We start from the raw sequence: 23,716 nt of genomic DNA, 5'->3' as shown, positions 1-23,716 counted from the left end.
GCTGTTTGCATGGAAAAGTTTTTTGGGATGTGCTTTGAAGTGAAAAATCATAACTCTATTAAACTTCTTTAAAAAACACTGGAAATGAAGTATGTGGATATGTATATATTAAGTTTAAGCAGACTGTAGCGTGTGTGTGATTCAGTTTTGCTAAAACTTTTTCAGTGAAACAAATCTTTGTCTTTCCTTGACATGCAGTTGCACTGTTACCATGAATGTACTTACCCAGTGTAACAAATGCTTCAAAGTTGTTTGATGGCTTTTTTATAAAACAATTTATAGCTAGGTTTTTTTTTAACTATTGAACAGCAGTTTTCGTGTTTAACAAAATTTATTTGCTGAGGTTCTAGTTAACTGATACTCAACAGTTAATTACTAATGTACCATACATCAGTTCATCCTGGGTTTAGTAGTTAATTTTTTTTTTTTTAATATTATAAAAAATGTTTTAGGCAGGAGTTTGTAACTGTGGAAGTACTTCTGTCCATAGTAATTGGAGGAAACAGTATCCTTTTTTTGGAACAAGTGAGTTGTGAAAAAAAGTGATACTTTTGCAATTGAGATCTTCTAACAACATATTTTAAAAACTATATATAGATCCAAAACTACATTATGATTAACTGTGAGAGACACCTACAAGTTCTTTTGAACTCTGTAGGAACTGCGGATGCATAGCACCTCCAAGAAACTAATTAAATTGATTTAGTGTCCGAATTAAAACTTGACAAGTTTTAGCCATTAAAAAAGAATTCTAAGATGTTCTATATTTTTCTGTGAGCGGAAATCAATGAATAGCAGAGCTGTATGTACTTGTTTGTCAACTAGAGTTTCATTTGGTTATATCTGAAATGCCTTCAAACCACGGGAAAAATTGAAAGAAGTGAAACTACATCACCTGGTTTCTTTCCTCTGTGGCTTAATTGGGACTTGCTGTTGAAATGTATTGACGTGACCCACATTACAGAATAGGAAAATGGAACAAGGAAAAAATACCCTAAAATTAATGCCAGCATGCTATATGCAAAATTGAGAATTTCAAACTTTATATAGTTGAAACTTTTTTTAAAGGTCACCACCAGCAGGGTTTGCATATTCTATGCTTAAATATTTCTTTTATTTCCTCTACACATTACCTTTCCTGCACTCTGCTATGGTCTCAATACAACCAGATATTTAATTAACATAATAATTATGTGGGAATATTGGCCACATTCAATCATTTAAATACAAGATAGGTAGACTGTGTAATTTTAAATTTTATTATTTTTAGTTTTTCTGCGGAAGAGAGCTGAATAGGCAAAATAGCAGACATTAAAAATCTTTAAATCTGTTTTTAATTTTGAAGATGACTTAATTTTATCTCCTTATCAGTCGTATAAATAAAGGTCAGATATGTTGACCTTGTATCAAGAGACTAGCTAAAATTTCTTCTTAAGCTTGTAGCCTTAACCTTCAATTTTTTGGCTTGACCTTTATGATCTAAAAGTTAGAATGGGGGGAGTGGCGGGACTGGAAAGAGGGGGAGAGAGTAGGAAGGGGTCTGAAAACTAAGCCTGAATCCAGCAGGATTAGAAGAGCAAAGTTCTAACTTCAGTTTTGGACATTATTTATATTAGGGATACGTGTGTGTATATGGATAAAAACAAAACTTGAGAATATCACTGATGTCTCTATGGAAAATACCATAGCATGTAGGAAGGTTTACTTTTTCATTCAAATCTGTCTAGGTTACGTAAAGAGATAACACAAAATATTTTTGTTCTGTCTTTACAGTACAGTTTTTTCCTGAAGTGTTAACTCTCTAAGTCTGTTACTGTAATATCTATAACTTGTCATAATTGTGAACAAAAGGTTTAAAAGAATAAGTAATCCAAATTACTCACATGGTAGGTGATGGATGCATTTAATATTCCTTTAAATGATTCCTTGTTGATAGCTGCTATAAAATCTTTCAAGTGGTAAGCAGTGTCATTGTTGGTCACTTAAAGTGCGTGTGCATGTGTATGTATTTTTCCTTACACTATATCTTGACTGAAGAACTGTTCCAAAAAAAGTTGGTTGTCTGAATACCAAAAAGAAAAAGAAATGTCACATGGCTTGGACAAAATTTGTCTGGCCTTTAAAAGTGTTAATCTTTCCAGCACCTTTAGAAATGAAGTAGATGCAGAATCAGTCTTTTTTTCTTATTAACATATATCTCTGCACTCATTTTTGCCTCCTCTGACTTGAGCAGTTATGGTTGGATAAATCAAACCCTAAAGGAAAATGTTAACAGCGGCAGCTCTTATGATGGCAGGCAACTGGTATCTCCAAACCTCGCTGAAAAGTACGGAGCTAGTACTGCAAGTAGAATTCACTGTTGTGCAAAATTTAAATAAAGTCTCTTCAAGCCTTACAAAACTACAACATCATATGATATAATTCCCCACTAAGTTACTTTTTGTCTTTAATGACTGCTTGCCTCTTGACAAAAGTCTTCTGTTATTAAAAAAGCAAAAAAAAAAAGCTAATCTTTCTCATGATGTTCCTCTTATTAGTAGATTTCTTTCTGAGTGAATTTTCTGATTTTTTGAGTGTGTATTTTAGAAGAAATCACTTAAATGGAAAACAATCAGGATTTGCTTACTGTCTATAGTTAGGATAAATATAAATAAATAATAATTAAAAAAAGCTAGGAATGAGGCTTGACTTCAGTCAACCAGAAGATAATCGTAGTCTTGTTTTGTATTTGAAATTTTTCTGAAGAAAAAGTAATTACCATTTCTTGAGAATAAATCATCTTAGTTTGCAACTAAATGACTATTCTAAATATTGTGATACTTCTTGTGAGCCAGAAAAGTACTATAGACTTAAAAGTACTTTTAGCTGTAATGGCTTGTATTCAGAAATGGACTGAGTTTTTAAAAGGATTGTCCATCTCTCTTTGAATCCTGTTTAAACTTTTGATCATTAGGCTCTTCCTTTGTTCTGTTGTACCTGCACCTTTTTATACTAATGTAACATAAAAAAAGTTTAATTTCTGCTTCTAACTAGACTCTCAGCTGTTCAGTCAAAGTATCTCCTTTTGGGTGTTTGCAAACCACATTGTCCATTTTGAGCTTGATTGTATAGTTGCTATTACAGACTAAATAATGCCCACTGTTTATCCGTAACTGGTGTTTCATGTCTCTCTGTCTTCTTCTATCCTTCCAGTTTATCCTAGTCTTGATGCCCTGTCTCTCTTCAGCTGTATCTACTCCTGCACTTGTATACAGGGCAGAAATAAAGCCTGCAAAATAATAAATGAATGTGATTTTAAACTTTTACAGGAGTAGGGTACTCATGTGCAAAAAGAGGTGAAAGTGTGTACGTTTAGCATCCCAAACATGCATCCAGTGCTATCTGATCCTGGAGGTGACTGGATGTTATAGTTACCTGCCTGAAATTTTCCCTTTCACATGAAGAGAAGTGTTTGTTATTTCAGCTTTAGGTCTCGGTCTCTGTGTTTTCTCTGAACCATACCTCTTTCTTTTCAATGCATTTCTCTGTTCCTAACTGATTTTTAATTTAGCTTATTAAAGTCCTTGGATAATTTGCACAGATATCTTTGTAACCATATAGACTAGATTTTTTTTTTTTAAATGAGAAACCTGCAAAACACAACTTCTTTTTTTTCTAATTTCTTTTTAAGGTTGCAATGCTGAGGAAGATTTCTTAGTTACCATGAAGAAGAATAAATCTTGTATCACAAAGAATTTGTATTTCATTTATTAAATATAAACTTTTATCGTAAATGTTAGAGCTTATCTGTAAAGACCTTGTTGTCATTTTTTGTACAACTTTCAACATATTAAAACTGAACTGTACGGATATTTGTGGAAATTTAAGATTGGTATATTTTCTCAGTGATACCATCAGCATTTTAGTAAATATCTTCCTTCTATTTGTAATGTAACCAGAGACAAAACACCAACCCTTCCCCAGCTTGCTGAAGTACATTTTATAAAAGCACATAAAAACTCAGATTTTACCATTAAAAGTGTATGATTTCACCTTTGGTGCACTGAGTGAAAATTAAAGATGAAAGTCTGTTTTACCTCAGTGTAGCACTTCCAATCAGCGTTCTGTGTGGAGTTCTCTGAGTGGAGCAGTCCAAAAGATTGCTTTATGAGTCTGAGCTTTAAGATAAAAATATTTACAAAAAAGTATGTGTATCTATTTTTTTTTTTATATATATATAGCTTTTCTCACAATAGGAAGGAGTATCATTTTGTCATGTTTCAGAGGCCTTCTCCAATCATGAGATTAAAAACAACAGCAAGGCTGGGTTACTAAGGGAAAAAATAGCTCTCCTTTTAATAGGACAGGGGAAAATAGAGACAGAGTCTCTGCAGAGACAGAGAACAGTCTCAACAGAGACTGTTCTCAACATCCCTTTAGTAGATATTTCACTCAAAATATTTCTTACTGACCTCCCCCTAAAAAACCCTCATGAAAAAAAATGAGCAATATACTTGGCTGCAATTTTATTACTGGGAGTTGTTTGCTACCGTTGTTTTTATCTGTTCATAATATTTAAAAGGATCATTTGACACAAATGCCAAGCAGTGTTAGGCCACGCTCACACAAGAGAGAATGTTTTCTACCTTTCCATTGCTACTAATTCAGCATTATTCGTGGTAGGACGGTTTTATTGAAACTTATTTTAGTTCTTTTAATATCTTTCCCATATCTGTTTTTTATAGTTCTGAATTTTGCTTTTAAAACAAACTTATTCTATAATTTCCCTATCAGCTAGCTGCTGTATGGTTTTTACTCCTGAAGTGCTATTTTTAGATATTTTTCTACTTAGATTAGTGCTCTGTTATTTTTCTTTTTACTGTGTTTTTCTAATTTCTGGTAACTCCATGCTGGTATGCAGCCTTTTCTTCATGTGATAATCCATAACTGCTTCCATATCATGTCCTAATCTACCTTTCTGAGAAATAATTATGTACATTAGAAGATCTTAGCTTGGTGCTTTGAAGCCTGTCTTTATTTTTGTGTTCATAGCTGATGTCTTTTTGTCTGAGTTTCTTTGCTTGTACTTTACTAGTGATATATGGGTAGAATTGACTACTGCTGTTTTTTGAAATCTTAACTCTCAATTATGCTTTTCTGAAATAAAATTAAGTAGCGTGGCATTTGTTTTTATAGCAAAATCAACTTGAAAATAATTTTCAAACTCAAAACATCTACACAAGTATTGTGAATAATACTAATTTTGAGTGTCATTGGAGCATTTGAGTTGAAGTTATATGAAGAAGAACCAACAAACAAATCAGTAGTCAAAGCATTTGAACACTATAGAAGACCTCGTGAGACATCTGTTCTGTTAGACAATCCCAATCTTGAATTTTATTTTAAATACATATCTATCCAATTTAAACTTGCATCTTTCACAAAACTTCTTGGAAATACATGTTCTTGTAATCAGTTCACTCTAAATGGCACAAGCTAAAGCTGTGGGTACTTGGTTAAAGGTCTATGTATGTGGGTTAGTGTGTTCAGATCAGGAGTGCACATTTGAAATGAATTTCTTGACTGTCTCCGCTAACTCTGCTTTTGTTCATTGTGGAGTGGGCTCGGAATATATTGAGTTATTTTTGAATGAAATGAAATGAAGTGGAAAGATATGCTTCAGCTGTTTATGGACATTCAGCCAGATTAAAGTTAGTTTGAAGTAAACCCCCAGAAATAGGTTCTCAGCATCGGTTGTTTGCTCTATGAATCCACTTGTATTAAGATGCAGTATCTGCAAATGTAGATGTGGCCAAAATGAAGTTGCAACAAATTGCCTAATATTATATCTGTCAAAACAATATTGGTTTCATATGCAACAGACTACATGTTATTGCACTTTAAGTGGTTCCTCTTTACCAGCTGTTGCTTTTTCCATGTATTAGGTGACTTTTCTCCATTTTTCAAATTTTCCTTCTATTTTATTATAAATCAGTTGTGCCTTATGTACGTTGCTGAAACATGCTAGTTACAAACCCTTTCTTAAAACATCTGTTCTGTTCCATGTATTCAAGTGGCTTTAAAGAATAGTTAAAAGATTCACTGATTATAGAATCAATTACCCTTAGTTTCTTTACATCTATTAGACAAGTCTTAAACTCTTTTGGGGATTATTTCTGACTTTTATTCTTCCCTGAGCTATTGGGAATTGTATTTTGGGAATAGTTCTTAGCTCTTAAAACTATGAGGTCTATGTTATTTTTCAAAGTAGCTGTAACGTGTTGCTGTTTTCTCCATCTACCTGACAGCTATGTTATTTAAAAAAGGGTGTGTGTTTGTGGGGGAAGGGTTGAGTAGTAGGTACTAAAGCTTTCATCAGGACTACTGTTAATGAGTTCATGTTTTTAAAGGAAAAAAAAAAAAAGGAGTTGGCTTTTGATTGAAAGGCAGTGGGGAAAAAAAGTTTGCCGAAATGTAAGATGTAAAAATGTTGAATAGTGTATTATTGCAGGGTTTTTTTCCTCCTTTTCTGTCCCTTAAGAAAAGGAGGGTAGGTTGATCATTAATCATTTGTTTTAGCTTTAAATGATAAAGGTAGCATGCATATTGTCAGAATTTAAAGCAGGGGTGATATGAGTTAGTGTTAAAACCATTTTTGGGAAGGGAGGAAACAAAGCAAAATAAAACTCACTGCTCCTTTTAACAAATAAACAGAATTTTTGCTTGTTCTACCCTTATGGCTTGCAGTATACAGCACTATTGGGAAGCAGGCTATATTCTGGTTTGCTGTGGCAAAATTGTCAGTAGCTCCCCTTTGGGTCTGCTGGGGCAAACTTGAGGTATACTAGGGGAATGGTTCTGAGCTGAAAATTCTGTGGTAAGAGTGCATGTCATTGATTTCAAGTAACTCTTAGAAGACTCAGAGCTACATTCCTTGACATTAGCTGTCTTTTATGGCTAATGTAGTTAACAAATTTCGAACAAGTGGTCTATACAGCATACTAGGGAAGCCTGGTAGGGGAGTGCCAACATGGAGAAAGTTTCTTGGGTAAGGGCCAACTTAACAAATGCAGTCAGACAAGCTTTGTGTCCGGACTCGTGATTCAGTTTATGCTGACGGGTTTAGTGTCAGCACAGCTCAGGCTGTTTGGGTTTTAGAACTTGGGCACTGAGGCAGATATTGCTGCAAAAATACTGCACTACGATTGTTCAGTTTCATTTTGCTGCTGTGTTTGATGCTTAAGGATGAAGGGGAAGAGAAAGAGTCCGCTATCCAGCATGCTCTGGTAAGAGGAGTGAGTGAAAGTGAGCGTCACTGGTTTGCCATATGTGTTCTGAAAAGCATCTGGCTCATGAGAATGACTGCTCTAAAAATAGATTTGGAGGAGAGTTTTCAGTTGGGTCCAGTTTCAGGTTCCAACTGAGCTAGCTTTAGGAAACTTTTTTGCTCCTGTCACAAGACTAGAGTGAAGATAAAACATTTCTTATTCCACCTTTGACATTGATTTTTGGATACCAGTACACTTATTTTACCTATGGAAATCAAGCATTAATGTTATGGCTGACGACACAGGTATAATTCTAACCTTTTGGTGAACAAATGAAAGGTGCATAGTTGTATATATTGGCTATGTCTGTCTTTGTAATTGGCAAAACAACTAGCTTACTGTGGTATGTTGTTGTTTTCTAGCTAGTTAACTGTTTTAGTCTGCATCACAGGCTGCCTCTGTTTTCTTGATTAAATGATTTCTGAAGTAGTGGTATTTCATGGGTTTATGGCAGGTGGTGAACTGCAACTTAGTCTTTGCCTGAGTAGCACACATTAAAATAAGAGACATTTTTATTTTGCATGCAAATATCTGACTTAAAGTTATTTTTGAAGTATACCAAATTACTGAGAATTTTTAAGGTAAACTAAAGTAAATGGAAAAACTTTTTCATACATTTTTATCTGTGCATGACTCTTAATTTGGGGGAGGGTGAGGTATAGGACTTAAAAAAAAAATATAGTAAAAAAAAATTGCCATTGAGGAATCCAGCACAATTTAAGACTTTATGATGTCTGCATAAAGACATCTGGTGGTGTAAGCAAAGGCTTACCAGATATGGAAAGTGACCTACTTTTGACATAGCTGGCAGTATGTGCAGAGAAAGGACTTGAATTTAGAATTAATTATCTGGAATGAGTTCAAATCCAGAGTCAATATTCCATAACGGCTTGCAGTTTTTTGTCCTGACTCTGCGTGTAGGGTTGTCTTTTCAGATCATAGATGAAGTCTGTGTTACATAACTTCTGTTTATACTGAAGTGTTACCTGATAAAGCTGCTGTGGTTAAATTCGTAGTAGAATTTTTCAAGAATTTTGAAACAAATTTTCCTGTAATCTAGGAAGCCACAGCATAAACATGTAACTTTGCAACTGCCATGAAGGATATTTTTATAGTAGAATCTGCTTTTGAAGGAATTGCCTGAAGTAGTCTTCTAGATTGGAAAAAATATGGAGCAGTTATGCTTGATTACTTAAATAATTGTATTTTTTTTCATTTTCCTGTTCTGTTGTTCTGCTGTGTAAAGCCTTTTCTCCAGAGACAAATAGCAGTAAAGCAACAACAGTAAAGTAAATGAAGATGTATGAAATCCAATAAGATTCTCTTTTCTGTTTGCCTCTTTTAATGTATAGTTTGCTCTAAAACAAAGTTGTATCCTAGAATATTTAGCCTAAAAGTTTCTTATTAAATATTATGTATATGTGTAAAGTTTTCATTGACTATAGACTGCACTGGAACACAGATGTAGTGAAGTTCTGCTGTTATATAGCATAGTTATTTATTTCTGAATATTAAATTTTTCAATTCAGTAGTGTTTTAAACACTTTTTATATACAGTCGATCATATTTCTGAAGGTGTTATCACACACTGCTTGCCTTTGCCCATATTTTCAAGTTACTTGCACATCTTTCCCACATCTCATCATAACTTCGCACAAACATATAACTAGGGTATTGTGCAGTAGTGATATGTATATACTGATGAAAGCTTAAGGTGTCTTGGTTTCTCTTTAAATGTTGTTGGAAGGTCTGTACCAAGGAAACATTGTGTTTAAAAGAGAAAAGAAACTAAATATTTGATATTCGATCTTAGTCATGAGTAATCTTAATGAAGAATGTGTTTTCATTAATATAGTATACCAGTAAGGGCTGATAAGGGCTGAGCTGAGCCTTTTTTTTTTTTTTTTTTCAGTCTGAACTCAGTATATAGCACAATGAATATACTAAAAGGTTAGTTCAGAACAGCTGCAGTCCTGTTGAAAAGCAGAGTCTGAAAGCCCTTCTCTATAATTTGTATTACAGAAATAGGCAAATTAAGTCATCAGTCTCTATACAACTCTTCTTTTAAAGTTACTCCATTTTATTCTAAAGTACAATCGTGTTGATTCTTAGGCGTTCAGGGAATTTTTTTTTTCTATGATCAGTGTTGATAAATATATCAAACATTATTATCTGCGATTAGTATGGTAAAATCAACTCTCTTATTGTGTCAAAATATGACAATTAGATTTTTCTCAAATATTTTAACATAGATAAGAAAATAGCCTCCATTATTTACTCCAATAGCTAGCTTGAATTATTGGTTTTCAACTGTTTTCTGGCCCCTTTGAGGAAATGAGGCAACACTCAAACAAGATGTGTTAGATAATTATTCATAATTACTATAGTAACCATATGTAAATGTATTTTTACTCTGCAGTGATTTTGAAGTGTATGCATGTGATTGAGATCAGAATAGTTATTAGTTGCTTCTAATTGCATTGTTTTAATTTTGGGAGGTTTAGGTGGTCTTCTGAAGGTTTAAGAAAATATCTGTAAAACATTAAGAGTAATAGTGAATTTTGAGCTTTGGATGAATTATAGATTGTTTTAAAGGTGTTGATAGATACTACTCAAATATTTGTTTCTCTGGGCTTGAGACGTGTCATCATGGTCTTCTATCTTTCTACTTAATACTGGAATTTCTATTTTGTTCCTCATGCTCAACTTCTTTTAACATTTCCCACTTCTAGTCATGTTTATTTGAGAGCATTTGTTTTTCTACTTATAACTGAATATCTGATCATCATCATTTGCAGAGTGAAAAACAAAATTTCCCCTGTGGTCAAAATGGCATAGGTCAGGGGGATTTCTTTTGCTTTCTTTGGAGAGTAAGTAAATCAGTATGGTTATTTTTTGCAGTTTGTTTGCAACTTAGAAATGGATTGCTGGACCCAGTTTGTCCTAGCAGTAGGACTGAATGTGGCTGGTTGGCAAAGGCCAATGCTTAGAAGGAACGAAGTAGAATAGGCTGGTAGACCTGAAATGTGGCCAAGTGCCTGCCTTGCAGTGGTAGGTATCAGGAGGCAGCAGAGCAGACTGAGAAAGGCCATAGATTTCTTTTTTGGATATACATTTACTAGTTGTATCCCTCTTTACTTAAAATGATTCTAAACTATATCAAGCAATTTACACCTCCTCTAGTGGTGGCACAGATCTGAAACCCCCAACCCACATGCTAGGTTGAGGCCTTTTTCTTCCCCCAGTGTTTTGTTTATAACCACTATATATTTATATATACTGACTTTCCACACATGCTGTTGTAAATGAAGTTGTGGTTTGCATTCAGTATCTATAGCATCCTTTAATCTGTTCATTCCAAGTCAAGGACCAAAAGTCTAAAAGTACTCAGCATGTAGTGGATCTCTTTGCTTGATTCGAAACACCAGAGAAGATACTTTTATTTGGTAGAGTGTCTGAATTTGGGGTCTTACCCTTAATATGGTTTAGATTTTAGAGTCTTTTTAGGCTATTGGAATTTTCATGTGGATTTCATGAGCTAACTCGCTGCAATAACTGGCTTTGGAACTCTTCATTGCTTGTGAAGAAATGCTTTTCTTCAAAACTGTGCTGGTTGTATTGCTCTCTGGTGGCAGTCTGAGAAGTGTTCACACAAATGCAAAATATGTCAGAAGTGTTAAACTTTGTATAAATATATGGTAATAGGGAAGAAGGAGGGATTTCCAAATAAGTAATTAAAACAAATTAAAAATTTTTTTGGTGTTTAGTTGATTATAGGGACTTTTACTACTTAAATAGTCATTGAGCTCTCCACTGTAATTTACAGTGATATAAAAAGCAAGTAGCAGAGGTGATGTAAAAAAATTACTCAAAGACCAAATTCTAATTATATGCTCAATCTTAACAGTTTTATAACTTCTTATTCAAATCCATTTTCTGTATTTGTGAATCTTATTTTGGCAGAGACTAAGCATGGAGGAAGCAAGAATGGAAAGAAAGAAGGCCTCTCTGGAAGCTCATTTTTCACCTGGTTTATGGTAATTGCTTTACTGGGAGTTTGGACATCAGTAGCAGTTGTTTGGTTTGAACTTATAGATTATGAAGAAGTTCTAGGTAAGAATTTTATATCTTAATAAAATATACTAAGATCCTTCCAATAATTTGAGTGATATGCATTAAATGGAGGCCTTTTTACGTTTCAGAAAACAAACAAAAATATCAAACTTTAGTTTAGATGCTGCAGAGCAGCACATAACTGTCTAGGTAAATTGACTACTGCCATGTTTGGAGATGACCTACAAGATAAGAATAAGAATAGGCAATGTGCTTCAAAAGGTGCATTTTAATGCTGGACTCTAAGCTGATGTTAAAATGGAATTCTAATAAAAGTGGAAAACCCACTCTATTGAAATACTGCATTTACTAAACAATTAAGAAATATTCAAGGATAGATTTTTCATCTGTTTGTAAAATGTATGCAGTAGTTCATTTGAAATTTTTAGTACAGATGCTTTGTTTCAGTTTAAGCTCTGAGAAACTTGCTTCAGTGGGTTAAAATTGGGTGGCTAATGTTACTGTCCCTTTGATGGACAGTGTTTACTATGTTAAGGATGACTGGTCAGGCATCTTCTTGTGAATCAGCAGTAGAATGACCTCATTTTTCAGCTGAATATAACATATAACACTGACTGTTATATCATGACATGACTGTATTAAGATACTATTGTTAGTATCCAAGGGCAAAAATGACAGTAGGTTTCATGTCTCAAATATGAAGATGTATGTCCGTAGATAGAACTGTTATCTCTGATCTTGCAGGCTTCAACATGCAGTTTTACAACTGCTGGTTTTACAAGCTTTACAGTTTTACAGGTCTGTTGGTACATGATTTTTGATCTGTACTAATTTTAAGAAAAGTTTCTAGTTGGAAACTTATTTGGGTCTAGTGATGTGAATAATGGTTTCTATATTTTTACCATGCATGCAGCCAAAGCAAAGGATTTCCGTTATAACTTATCAGAGGTACTACAAGGTAGGATACTAGAGAAATAAACTTGCTTTACTGTCCCTTGGCTAGAAACTTTGTTTTATTTTTCATATTTTTAATTTGAAAAGAAAGAAAAGTTACTGTTCTTCTACAATGACATGAAAAACTCAGCCATTTCTTTTCTTTCTAGTTGTTCTTCCTGTTCTTGATACAATTCTTATTCCTAGTGTATTGCATTTATTCTGTCTATAGTGTTTAACCGTGAACCAATAAAGGTCCTTTCTGATTGATTGCTTCATTACGATGGTGATGACCTTATTTTTGTCCATTCTAGACCCAAGTCTGATTTTTTTTTTCCCCACAAAACTGATTTCTAAATTCTATAAGTACCATATTAAGAATTATTTTTCATATATTTTAATAGAAGTCATGTTCTGCCTCCATTTAAAGATGGTGAAAAATTTAATAATTAACTGACAAACTGGAAGGTCCTACAGAGTCCTTCCACAGGCAGTATGTGGAGTTACAGTCCTATTAATAGTTAAGCTTGAATTTTATCAACACTAATTAGATCGCTACTCACTTGCTGATCCCAAGATACACCTAATGCTCAATACCACAATTCTATGGTAAAATTTCTTTTTGAAGAGAAACTGGGTTCTCCTTTTGCTTATATCCAAGGCTGGTAGAGCTACAGTTTCAAAAACAGAAGAAAAACGAGACATATGATGCCTCAGTCACTTATAAAAATCTTTTTTTGATTATACTTTAAAGGGACTAGTTTAAAGGAATAACTTTTTTGGCTGCATTAAATGTCATATAGTCGCTGACAAAATTAGGAATATTATTTCTTTGTCCAAGAAGTAGGTTGCTTCTGTTCTATTAACATAGCACCGAAACTAAAACAATATAGCTATCTTTTTTCTGAGAGTGTAGAATGTCAAGCAGCATATAAACTGCAAACAAATGATGATTATTTGATTGATTCTTCTTTTAATTATTTTTTCCCTGCTTGAACTTGTTGAATGTTCCTTGTAAAGTTAAATTTTATTCTGAGCAAAGCACATTCAGATAAAGTGCATCATTGAATTATATATTTGTTTTACAATCTGCAAGCACGAAAAGAAATGTGCTGAAAAATATTAACCTGTATTCAGTATAAAGTCTAGGAAGTGCAGAAAGGAACTTAAAATATTTCTAATTTTTTCCAGGAAATTTAAGCAGGTGGTTAAGCAAGCAGGGCTAAATCATCAAAAAAAGTATGGAAGCAGCCTATCATTGATAGTCAATGACTGCATATTGAAAACACTGTGTTGCAATCAAGTTTTGAAATTTTGAATTCCTAATTCTCTCCTCCTCCTGTCTCTGCGTTTTTAGGCAAGCTTGGTATTTATGATGCTGATGGAGATGGAGATTTTGATGTAGAAGATGCTAAAGTTTTGCTAGGCAAGTACAAACACAGGTGGAATAATCTGTATAATTTAGTTGTAATAGTTCATTTTTGGTTTTTATTTAATGTTATAACAATTTTTTTTTAATTGATTAATTTAAATCAATTTTTTTTTAATGCAAGTTGTAGGAACTCTTTTTTTCCTTAATATGCCAATGTAAGTGGAAATTATTTAGTACTTGCTGGATGATCTTGAAGTTTGGTGATTGATGTTACTGTATCAACTATTGCAAGATCATTGTGATTTTTAATAAATTGATCAGAGTAAGGGCTTAAGATGCTTCAAGAGTTGAAATATTGTTCATGCAAACATGTTAAGCCAGGCCCATTTTAACATGTGTTCTAACAGGTGTTTCTTCTTATGTAACTGTATTTATCTAACATTTTTTAACTGTTTTTTCCCTCTATTCTGAATTCTCTACAAGTTTGTTCAATTTCTCTGCCCTTCAGAAATCCTACATAACATGTATTTTTCTTCTTTGACATTGAAAAGCTGGTCTTAGGCATATTGTTCTTTGTATTATTAGAGAAATGTCTTTCTGCTCGCTAGGATTCTTCCGACAGAAATCTAAACAGTAGGCATACTTCATAACGGTGCCCTTCTACCTACATCCTCTAACAGTTAAGCACTACCATCGAGTTCATGATGAAGCGATCAAGCTGTGGAGAGATACTTGTTGCCTAACTGATGTTAGAAAGTTTATTTTCCTTTAACTGATCTTTTCAAATGTAAACCTATTCTGAGCACCCAAACCTAGTAAGTAAAAACAAAACCAACAAAAACTCCCAACATAGTAAATAGCTTGAGCTGAGGGCAGAGTGGAATGTCTCAAACTGGTAGAAGTTATCCACAGTAATTAGGACATTATTACAAGCTATTTGAGACTTGTACTCCTTAAAAACTAGTTTAATGTCAGTTTATTTTTCCCCATTTATATTTGCAGAAATGAGCAAGTCTTTTTTTTTTTTTTTTGGGGGGGGGGGGGAAGTCGTTTATTTAGTCCCTTCCTGGTTAGCAAAACCCCTTGCAGTCAAACTTACTCAACCAGTTTCCAGTGATGTGAATGTGAGAGGCCCTCCAGAGAATCTCCAGTGCTCTGAAGCACTTCAGAGCTACAAATTGGGCACAAATGATAAATCTTGAATAAGATAATATTTTGTCTAGTTATAATCCTAATCTTTCAGTTTATTTCTCCCAAATAATTGTGTAGTATATGGAAAGTGGATATCATTCTCTCTTGTGGTTTATATTAGTCTCATTCAGACTGCCGAGCTGGTAGCCAGAAACATGTTGCTGCTTTGTTATATCTCTGTTTTATGGAACATGATATAGCAGGAGATTCTGCCAGTACATGACAGTGTTTCTATTATAAGCTTGTCTTATCATGTATTCAAGCCTGATACTTCAAACGTGATCTTAAAAGGTCGCAGATCAAAAGTTGTTTTTTATTTTTGAAAAATTGCTTAGAAATGTGACTTTTTTTTTCTCGTTCAAATTCAAGAATATTTTCTGCAGTATAAGGGAAATGGTCAATTTAAGAAAGTTACTGGACATTGATAAATTGTATTTTAATATTCACATTTTTTTTCTAGTAACGAGTCTATAATCCATTTAGTTGAAGTTCACAGCAATTTATTGTGCTGGTTTCTATTTAAAAATGAATTTATACGGCAATATTATTTATGCACAGTAAAATTATTTCATGTATACAGAAATTAAAAGACTAGATTCTCTCTTGAGGGAGTTGTATTCCAAAATTAAGTCTTTGAAGTTAGTAAAGAAAAACATGTATTGTAGTAAGCCTATATTCAACTGCATGAGGATAACTTTCTAAATGATTGAATGCATGGCTCCTTTATATTTTTTATTTGTGGAATTTTTGTTATGTATGCTATGTTTGAAGACTTGTTACTTTCTGGGATTTTTCTCTGAATGAGACTACCATAACAACAAGTGGTTTCTCTGCTAATTTAAGATTGGCTTAAAAAAGAGAGATTACTGTTTGGTGTTAATGTTAGTAGGTTATATGCTTCATTCTTTTCCCTTCTTTACTATTATTAAACCAATGTACATTAAAATCTCTGGCATCTACAGTGGTTTAATGTCCACTTCCATAAGCTTTAGTTTTCACTAAGAATTTAAATATTTGATTCGTATTTTAATAATAAATGTATTCTGAAGTTCATTGTGAGAAATGCTTCTACTAACATGAATTTATATTTTATTTCAAAAGATGGTATAGTAGCTAATAACTTAGAATAGAAGGATTTAAATTTTATTTATTGATTGATTGATTGTATCAGATATTATGGGGTCTGTTCTTTTTATATGCTGAAATCAGGGGAGGTTTGATGTTTAAGTTCTCTTTAGGCATTTGTGTAATTTTGAAATAAGCAGATATGAAGAACTCCTCCCTCTTCCACACTCCATCAAAAGAATGCAAGAGAGGGGAAGAAAAAAGAAAAGCCCAGCTAGCCAGGCAAGCCTGAACACTTGTTGAATTAGTTTTATATCCTTTTTTAATTATTCATTATGGAAGTGCATATACTGTCCTTATGTCAGCAATACCTACAGGTGTCATGGTAAAAATATATTGAAGCTGGTATAGAGTTGTCTCACAGATTTTCTTCTTCACGGGTGACAATTGACAAATTATCTTTTGAACAAAATTATCAGTGGTAGAAAATTTAGGCTTCTTCTCATTCTGCTTTTCTTTTTCTACACTCCTGCTCCCCTTTAACAGAAGGAAGCTTTTGCATTTGCTTCTTGTTTCTTTCATTTATTACTCCAGCTGCCTAATTGACATTCTCATTCCAGTTGATCGAAGACAGTTACTAAGAGCTCTTCTTGTGCCAGTTTTTATTCCTTGCTTGTTCTTTCTGTTTACTGAACTCTTTTTGGTGATTGGAACAGAGGCATCTTAATCTGCTCCTCCAAAGGCTTCTGTTATCGGTTGTTCTCTTTCCCACTTTCTTTCCACCTTATTTTGATTGTTCTTTGAAAGAAATTATTCTCTTAACTAGGAAAGATGAGGCTGTCTTTCAGACTTCAAAAAAGTTAAGTTCTCCAGACAGTGGGAGTGTCAAACATCTGTACTCCTTTAGCTAAGGACAGAAAAGCAGTGGCTTTAGTAGGATTTCAAAGCACACTTATAGAGTAAGCAATAGAATTCATGGAGCCATTTTTATGTTCTGTTCTTTTCTAATAAAAATAATAATAAAAAAGATATATTTAGTGAGCTCTCAAAAGGAAGTAAACAGTAGAATCCTAACTCTCTAAACCAACAATTTTTTTCTTTCCAGCTCAGCTATAACAGAAAAAGATGTTTGCAAACAATCATATAAAGGTTGCTCATTCAGAAAATCTGTGGTGCTATAGTAATTAAAAAATGATTATACACAATTCAGCTGTTTATGATATTTATTTTCCTTTTTTTTTGTATTCTACTGTAGCATTTTCAAGTATTAAAGGCTCACATAAGCTCATTCTCTTAAGAGGTGTTTGCAGAAGAAGAAAGGCTTTTTTCTTTTTTTAATTAGTTATAAGATCACCCCCACCCCACCATGGTTGCAGTAACACCTGTGTAGATAAAGATTGTGGCTCTTTAGATCCGTGTTTGAGACAAGTGGCAATTTTTAGACTTCTCTAGAAATAATGCAGATATTTCCTTTAAGTCACTGATTTGGCATAACATGGCTACCTGCTGAGGCAGTTGCATTTTTGTCACCAGATAATTTTAGGTACTTCTTACTGTGCTTGTGTACACTTACCAGTACATGAGTTTGACTTTGAAAAGCAGTTCTTCTGGATGATGGTGATGAAGAATGTGGACAGTGCCTAGCCTATCTGACAGAAGTTTGCTGTCTTGATTGAAGACAAAAAATGTTGAGTGTTTATTTGTGCTTTATTTCTGTTTTTTTTATTATTATTTTTATTTTAGCTCTTTCTAAAAAAGGTCAGATGAATTTATAAAACAGTATGTGTTATTTTACCTTTCTGTTGCTAAGGCTAAAACTTCTTTTACTCTTAGATTTAAAATGTGTTAGATTCATCTTAGATAGTTTTTGTAAAGAATTGTTAGGAAAGTTTGTTGTTGCCTTTTTTTTTTTTTTTTTTTTGATAAAGACTGTAAGACATATCTTCCAGTTTCTACAGTTCTCTTTGGTGTCCTAACCTTTGCAAAGAAAGTATGCTGTTATACTCCATGTTGCATTTTATAGAAATAATTGCCCAAGAGTCCGATTCTTGAGTTAGTATGGGGATAGGAGCCTCTATGTGCTTCTTCACGTTTACAGAAATACTGTCTAAAGGAGATACATTCTCTTTTTAAAGCCAAGTTCAGATAGAGGAGAATTATACAAATATTTATAATTCTGTGTTTATAATTCTTTGAGCTTTCTCTTAGATTCAGAGCTTTCTCTTGGATTCAGGTTTTCATTCTTAAATTCAGATTTCATTCTTCAGTAAACATACTTATTTTGGTTTCTGTCTTATTTGGTCCAAAGTTTGTAAAGCAATTAGAATGATGATTCACGACCCTGCAAAAAGTTAAGTCTATAAAATTTAATTTTTATAGAACTAAGCCATGGAAGAAGTTGGAGAGGGATATTTAAAATACCTTGATTGCCTCCTGGATTCAGTCTGTCAGTTTTAAACCTTTGGGCTATCCAGTGAAAAATTAAAGAGAATGGCTGGTCACTCGAGTAGAGGTTCTGGACATCCAGGTGCAAGGATGTGGAACATCATGGACTTGGAAGTTTCCTCAGAATTATCACTGATGCTTTCACTATGTGCTGTAAGAAAAATGTGTTGAAATGTGTTAAGTGTCTCTGCCATAGACTCTGATCTAGAATGTGTCATTAACCTGCACCTAATATTGTTTTGTAGTCTGCATGTGCAACACGTTCACTTGATTTTTGTCTCAACAACCTGTCTTCACCCTTAGCCCACTTTTCTACTTCTTCTTCCAATATAAACACAGATTTGTTCTGGTTAGAAGTGGGGGAAATTCCTCCCTCTTCCTCTTTAAAGCTTGTTTGTCATTGCTTGATCATTCTGTTATAGATATATATATCTTTGTGCAGAATGGAAAAGTTGAAATGTTAGTTATTTAGTAATAACTGTAAAATTGTGGATTTTACTACCGAAAAAGATAAGAGAGATCATTAACAATGGCTTGTTTGTGTTTTAGACAACAGTGAGATCAGTGTTTCTCTTAGCCCAGATACTAAGTCCTGATCTCAGAGTTTGGATACGATAAGCTCTTTCTTCACTGTTCTGGCCTTCTCTACTTTGGCTATCCCTGTTTAAGATTTTCTATGTAACCATACATAAGGATAATAAAAATAAATTCTCATCTCTCTTTATATTGGATACTTATTGATTTTTACCTATTATTCTCTATATCCTCAACTTTGGAATTAACTCCTGAGCATCAAGTGCATCTTGTAGAATATATATCATAGAAACGATGACTGGTAAGCATGTTCAAAAAAACAAACAAGCAAGCAAACCCCAAACCAAAAAAACACAGCGGAGTCCTCACTTCTAAGCAAAATCAAAATTCTGCATGATAAAAGATATGTTACCATTAATAGTGTGTCCGTGCCATGTTTTGTTTAAAAACTGTTTCCTTTTAAATGTTATTCTCAGCTGTTAATTACAAGCTGTCAAATTTGAACATGATGGTTTAAAAAAAAGAGTCAAATTGGATAATTTTAAGTAGTGGAGGATTTCTAAGTCTTACTTTAAAACACAGTTTTTAATCAGTAAATGCCACAAGAAGGTAACAATATAAATGAAATTGTTTTAGGATTAGAAAGAATAAAAGAGAAACCAAAGCTGCCTTTTTTAAAATACCAGCAAAATATTGTGCATGTTTATTGTCCAGATTATAGGCTGTACTTTGCAGAATGAAACTTTTTTTAACATCTTTCTATTCCTTAATTAGCTCTCCTGTAAAGACTGCTGTCTGTGACATGAGATATCTTTCACAGATCCTCCTTTTACAGTTTTCTCTTTCCACCTAACTGCTGTCCTTTTTTTTCTCTTTCTCTTTCCTCTATTCTTGTGTAGGCCTGACCAAAGATGGCAGTAATGAAAATATTGATTCCCTTGAGGAAGTCCTTAATATTTTAGCAGAGGAAAGCTCTGATTGGTTTTATGGCTTTCTCTCATTTCTCTATGATGTATTGACTCCTTTTGAAATACTAGAAGAAGAAGAGAGCGAAGCTGCAGATGACGTTGATGGTACGTCACAGAATGAAGGGGTTCAGGGAAAAAAGACTTGTGTTATTTTGGATTTACAGAACCAATGACTGAGAGACTAATTTGATTGGCTTTCAAAAATGTCCATGAAGTCATCACTCTTAATATGACAGGAATTTATGGCGTTGAAGGGAAACTCCTAAATGGATGCTTTAAACATTGAAGTAAAATCAGCCATTTAATGTAGTTTCACTAGTTGAAAGCCTTCAGTGACTCTTCCATTTTCATGACAGGAAGACAAATACTACACAGTTGTGTAAATATGTAGAATAAAAAGTGTATCTGCAGTTGTGTAGTTGGTTTATGTATGTTTTTGCTTCAATTTGTGCATTTTGTGCACAAAACTTACAAAACTAAGTGTAATAACCTCTACTGTTAACAATGTAACATTTGTCTTTCTAGCAAACATTAACTGAAGCATTTTGTAACCGCCTTGATTGTAAAGTATTCTGGCATGACTGCATTATGTAAATATATATTTATATGTTAATCCTTAATTATAGACATGATAACAATAATTCTCCTATGATATATAATTTTAATAAATAACTTATTTTGTGATTCACTGATTTCTCAGATAGATGCTTTTTACCAGTTCAAATAAAAGCACTTCATTGAAAAGTGCTTGAAAATTTTACAAAAAAAATTGTTTTTAAGTTAGCCAAGATTTGTTGTATTCAGAAGATAGTATGTCATTATATGGTTTATTCCCACTGATTTGTCTGTTTTCAAAATAAGTTTTCAGTCATATCTTTTTATATAAAAATCACACCACAAGGGCTGTTCTGATTTTGTTTCAATTTTTAAGATGGGCCTTTTATGAAAGTGAGAAGCTGTGATTATGTATTTCTTATGTAATGCTGAATATTAAAGATTAATTAGAAATTAGAATTTAATGTTGTCTATTTCTTGCTAAATTCAAAAACTTAATGCAGTTTTGCAAGGTTTAATCCTTTTTCTGTAAAACTGTTTTGGAACAGCTGTTCCAAAAATATTTTGGTGTATTTTGTCTGCTATCATAAAGTTACTGGCATAGAAAGGGTAGTTTATAATTGTGTTCTTCAATTTGTTTTGAGTCCCAAAAGCTCTGAGCTATCATTTTAATACATGAATACTGTACTCAAACAGTTTATTATTTAAAATTATACAAAATCATTTATAATGATGCCTGCTAATTTTGCTTAGGTTTGTATCTGTTTCCCATGTAAGGCTTATACTCAAGTCTTAATGCTATTGGATGCAGGCTGAAATTTTAACCTGTTTTAATTTAAATATTTTTTTTACTTGCTTTGGCATGGCAATTTTAAAGCAATTTAACATGCAAGTTCAAAAAAAATTAATTCAAATACAAGACGTTCCTACCCAATCTTAAAAAAAAAAAAAAAAAAACCTGTTAAGTTATATGCGTAGCAGAAATGCGGCTTCTTAAGATTTACATCTGAGCCACAGGAACATCAGTCACGTTTTCTTTCAATTATTTGACAATTATGATATGACAAAGTTAATAACACAACTTGCATGTTTCTTAGTCTGGGAGATATGAGGCATAAGATAAAAAAAATACATATATTGTAAAGAATATGTGCTAGTAGGTTTGTGGAATATAACTGAGAAGTTTTTTGTTTCTTAGCAAGTGGAGGAAACTTGCAAAGTATTTGAGACCTAGGAAATAAGCAAGGATTTCCTTCTTTCTGTTTTCTTCTTTTCTTTCTGTTTTCTGTTTTCTTTTTTTCTTTGTTTTCTGTTCTCCCTTCCCCTCCTTTCCCCCCTTCTTCAGAATGTATTTTTTTTTCAGAAGTGTTTGCTCTTGCCTATTATTTTTCCTGTTAACAGTTAAATCCCCATCAATGGTGAGGAGTTTGATAGCTCTTCCAAAGTTTACAGCAAAACAGTTTGATTTTAGATGTTTTTAATTATGTTAATTGTTAAGATGGCAGGAAGGACTTGGCTAATAAGGGTAGTAATAAGACTCAGATGAGTCTTCAGTTATATCAGCATGGAAGTTTTCCAAAAAAGCAATTTAACAGCAAAAAGGTTAAGCTAAGTATATTTTGCAAATAAGCAAAGAAATGAAGTGTATCGCAATTGTTCTTTCCAAGTCCCCATAAAATGTATTTGAAATTAGCTGACGGAATTGAAATCTAAAGTTTTAACCTGATTGTGACTTCTATCAGTGATATAAAATACACTGAATAAACTAATGTTTTTACAGATGTCCAAACAACTTCAAAGTTGATAAGAATTAAAATAATTTTAAAAGGCAAAGCTGCTGCTTTCTATCTATAATTTTTGGTATGAGAACTTAAAGTAGTAGAAAACTAGTAACAAACGTTAAATGATTTTAATGAGGAAAACTTAATTTTAAATGATAGGACCTTACTAGTCGTTGTAGCTAATAATGAAAATTTAATAATTTATATGAAATTGAACACAGAGCTCTTATTAGCTCATTAGTTACCTTCATATTCCTTACAGATCTTTTAAATTAAATTTTACAGAGCTGCAGAAGTAAATGTCTGTGGCTTTTAAAAAACGTTGTAGTCTTCCAGTGTGGCCAGTTTTTTTAGAAGTGTGTGGGATGCTTTGCTCTGCCCTTTTCCAGTGTTGGTAAATGTTTGATATTTTAACTACCAGTCTTGAGCAGAAGTCAACAGCCTTCAAAACAAATACTGCATTAACCTTTGTAGCATAAGCTTTTGCTTGCTTTGTTGTGATACTAATGTAAGCAACTTGTAGGACAAAAACTTTTATATACATAGATCTGAAATGGATGAGAACTTATGGAAGGTTTGAACCCCAGATTTCTGTGACCACCTTCAACAATATTTAATTTGATAGTAAGAGGGTTTTTACATAAAAAAAGTACAATACTCATAACATATAAAACAACTTAGAATTGAATAGAATAAAGAGAAAAGTGTTTGCATATCTCTTGAAATTATTATTGCAAGTACTTTTTGCAAGCACTTTTTTCTCAAAAAGCTCTTGCTTTTTGAGAGTTTGTTCAATCTCTCACTCTTGAAATTCGTTTCAAAGTCAGTGAGTGTTGTCATCTGTAGGTTTCATTTTATATTAATTCTGTATTATTAGTTAGTCTCCAGTGACTGACCTTAGAAGAAATTAAGTTTTTATAACAATTATTCATGTAGGTTACTGTTGGATGGAGGGGTAGAGGAAGAATGCATTGAAGTGTTAGAAGAATTTTCATTTCAGTTCATGAGAGTTAATGGTCAGATAGGAAAATCAAAACTGTATTTTAAGCATGATTTAATTAGTATTCAAGGACAGGGGAAAATTGGTGCATATGGTTCAGTCATTTTGGACATACGTATACTATTTTCCCCATTCAATTACCATCAGTTAAGCAGCTGTGATAATGATGTCACGGCAGCATGAAATCCATTAATTACTGTCTTTCTTATGGTTGGTTAGGATGACATCTTCAAGATGAGCCTAACCAAGACAAAAGACTTGCTTATTAGATTCTTATGTCTTCTTGTACAAGATGCAACATATGTCTGTGACAACTTCAAAAATGAAAATGCTTTCTGCCATCTTTTAAAAAAAACGGAAAAAAAACCCCTCAAACCAACTGTAAAGTTCCTCCCCGCTATTCAGAAGTTAACTGAAAAAAGAATCTCCTTTCTGTCAGCATAAATTCTCACCAAATATTTCTGTCTTTCATAAAATTTGAAGCAAGTGGT

At 33.1% G+C, this 23,716-nt stretch overlaps 1 protein-coding gene across 1 annotated transcript in view; it reads left to right on the top strand.

Annotated features, from left to right (window-relative positions):
• ASPH (aspartate beta-hydroxylase) overlaps positions 1 to 23,716 on the top strand; it is a 114,231-nt gene that overhangs the window by 5,852 nt on the left and 84,663 nt on the right. The window contains exons 2-4 of the mRNA XM_067290493.1: positions 11,271 to 11,420; positions 12,295 to 12,339; positions 13,672 to 13,740. Of these exons, the coding sequence (XP_067146594.1) occupies positions 11,271 to 11,420; positions 12,295 to 12,339; positions 13,672 to 13,740 (264 nt within the window). The remainder of the gene's footprint in view (positions 1 to 11,270; positions 11,421 to 12,294; positions 12,340 to 13,671; positions 13,741 to 23,716) is intronic.

Source organism: Apteryx mantelli, chromosome 2 (genome assembly GCF_036417845.1).
Source record: "Apteryx mantelli isolate bAptMan1 chromosome 2, bAptMan1.hap1, whole genome shotgun sequence".
NCBI classification, from domain to species: domain Eukaryota; kingdom Metazoa; phylum Chordata; class Aves; order Apterygiformes; family Apterygidae; genus Apteryx; species Apteryx mantelli.
This window is presented reverse-complemented; position numbering and strand designations above follow the sequence as displayed.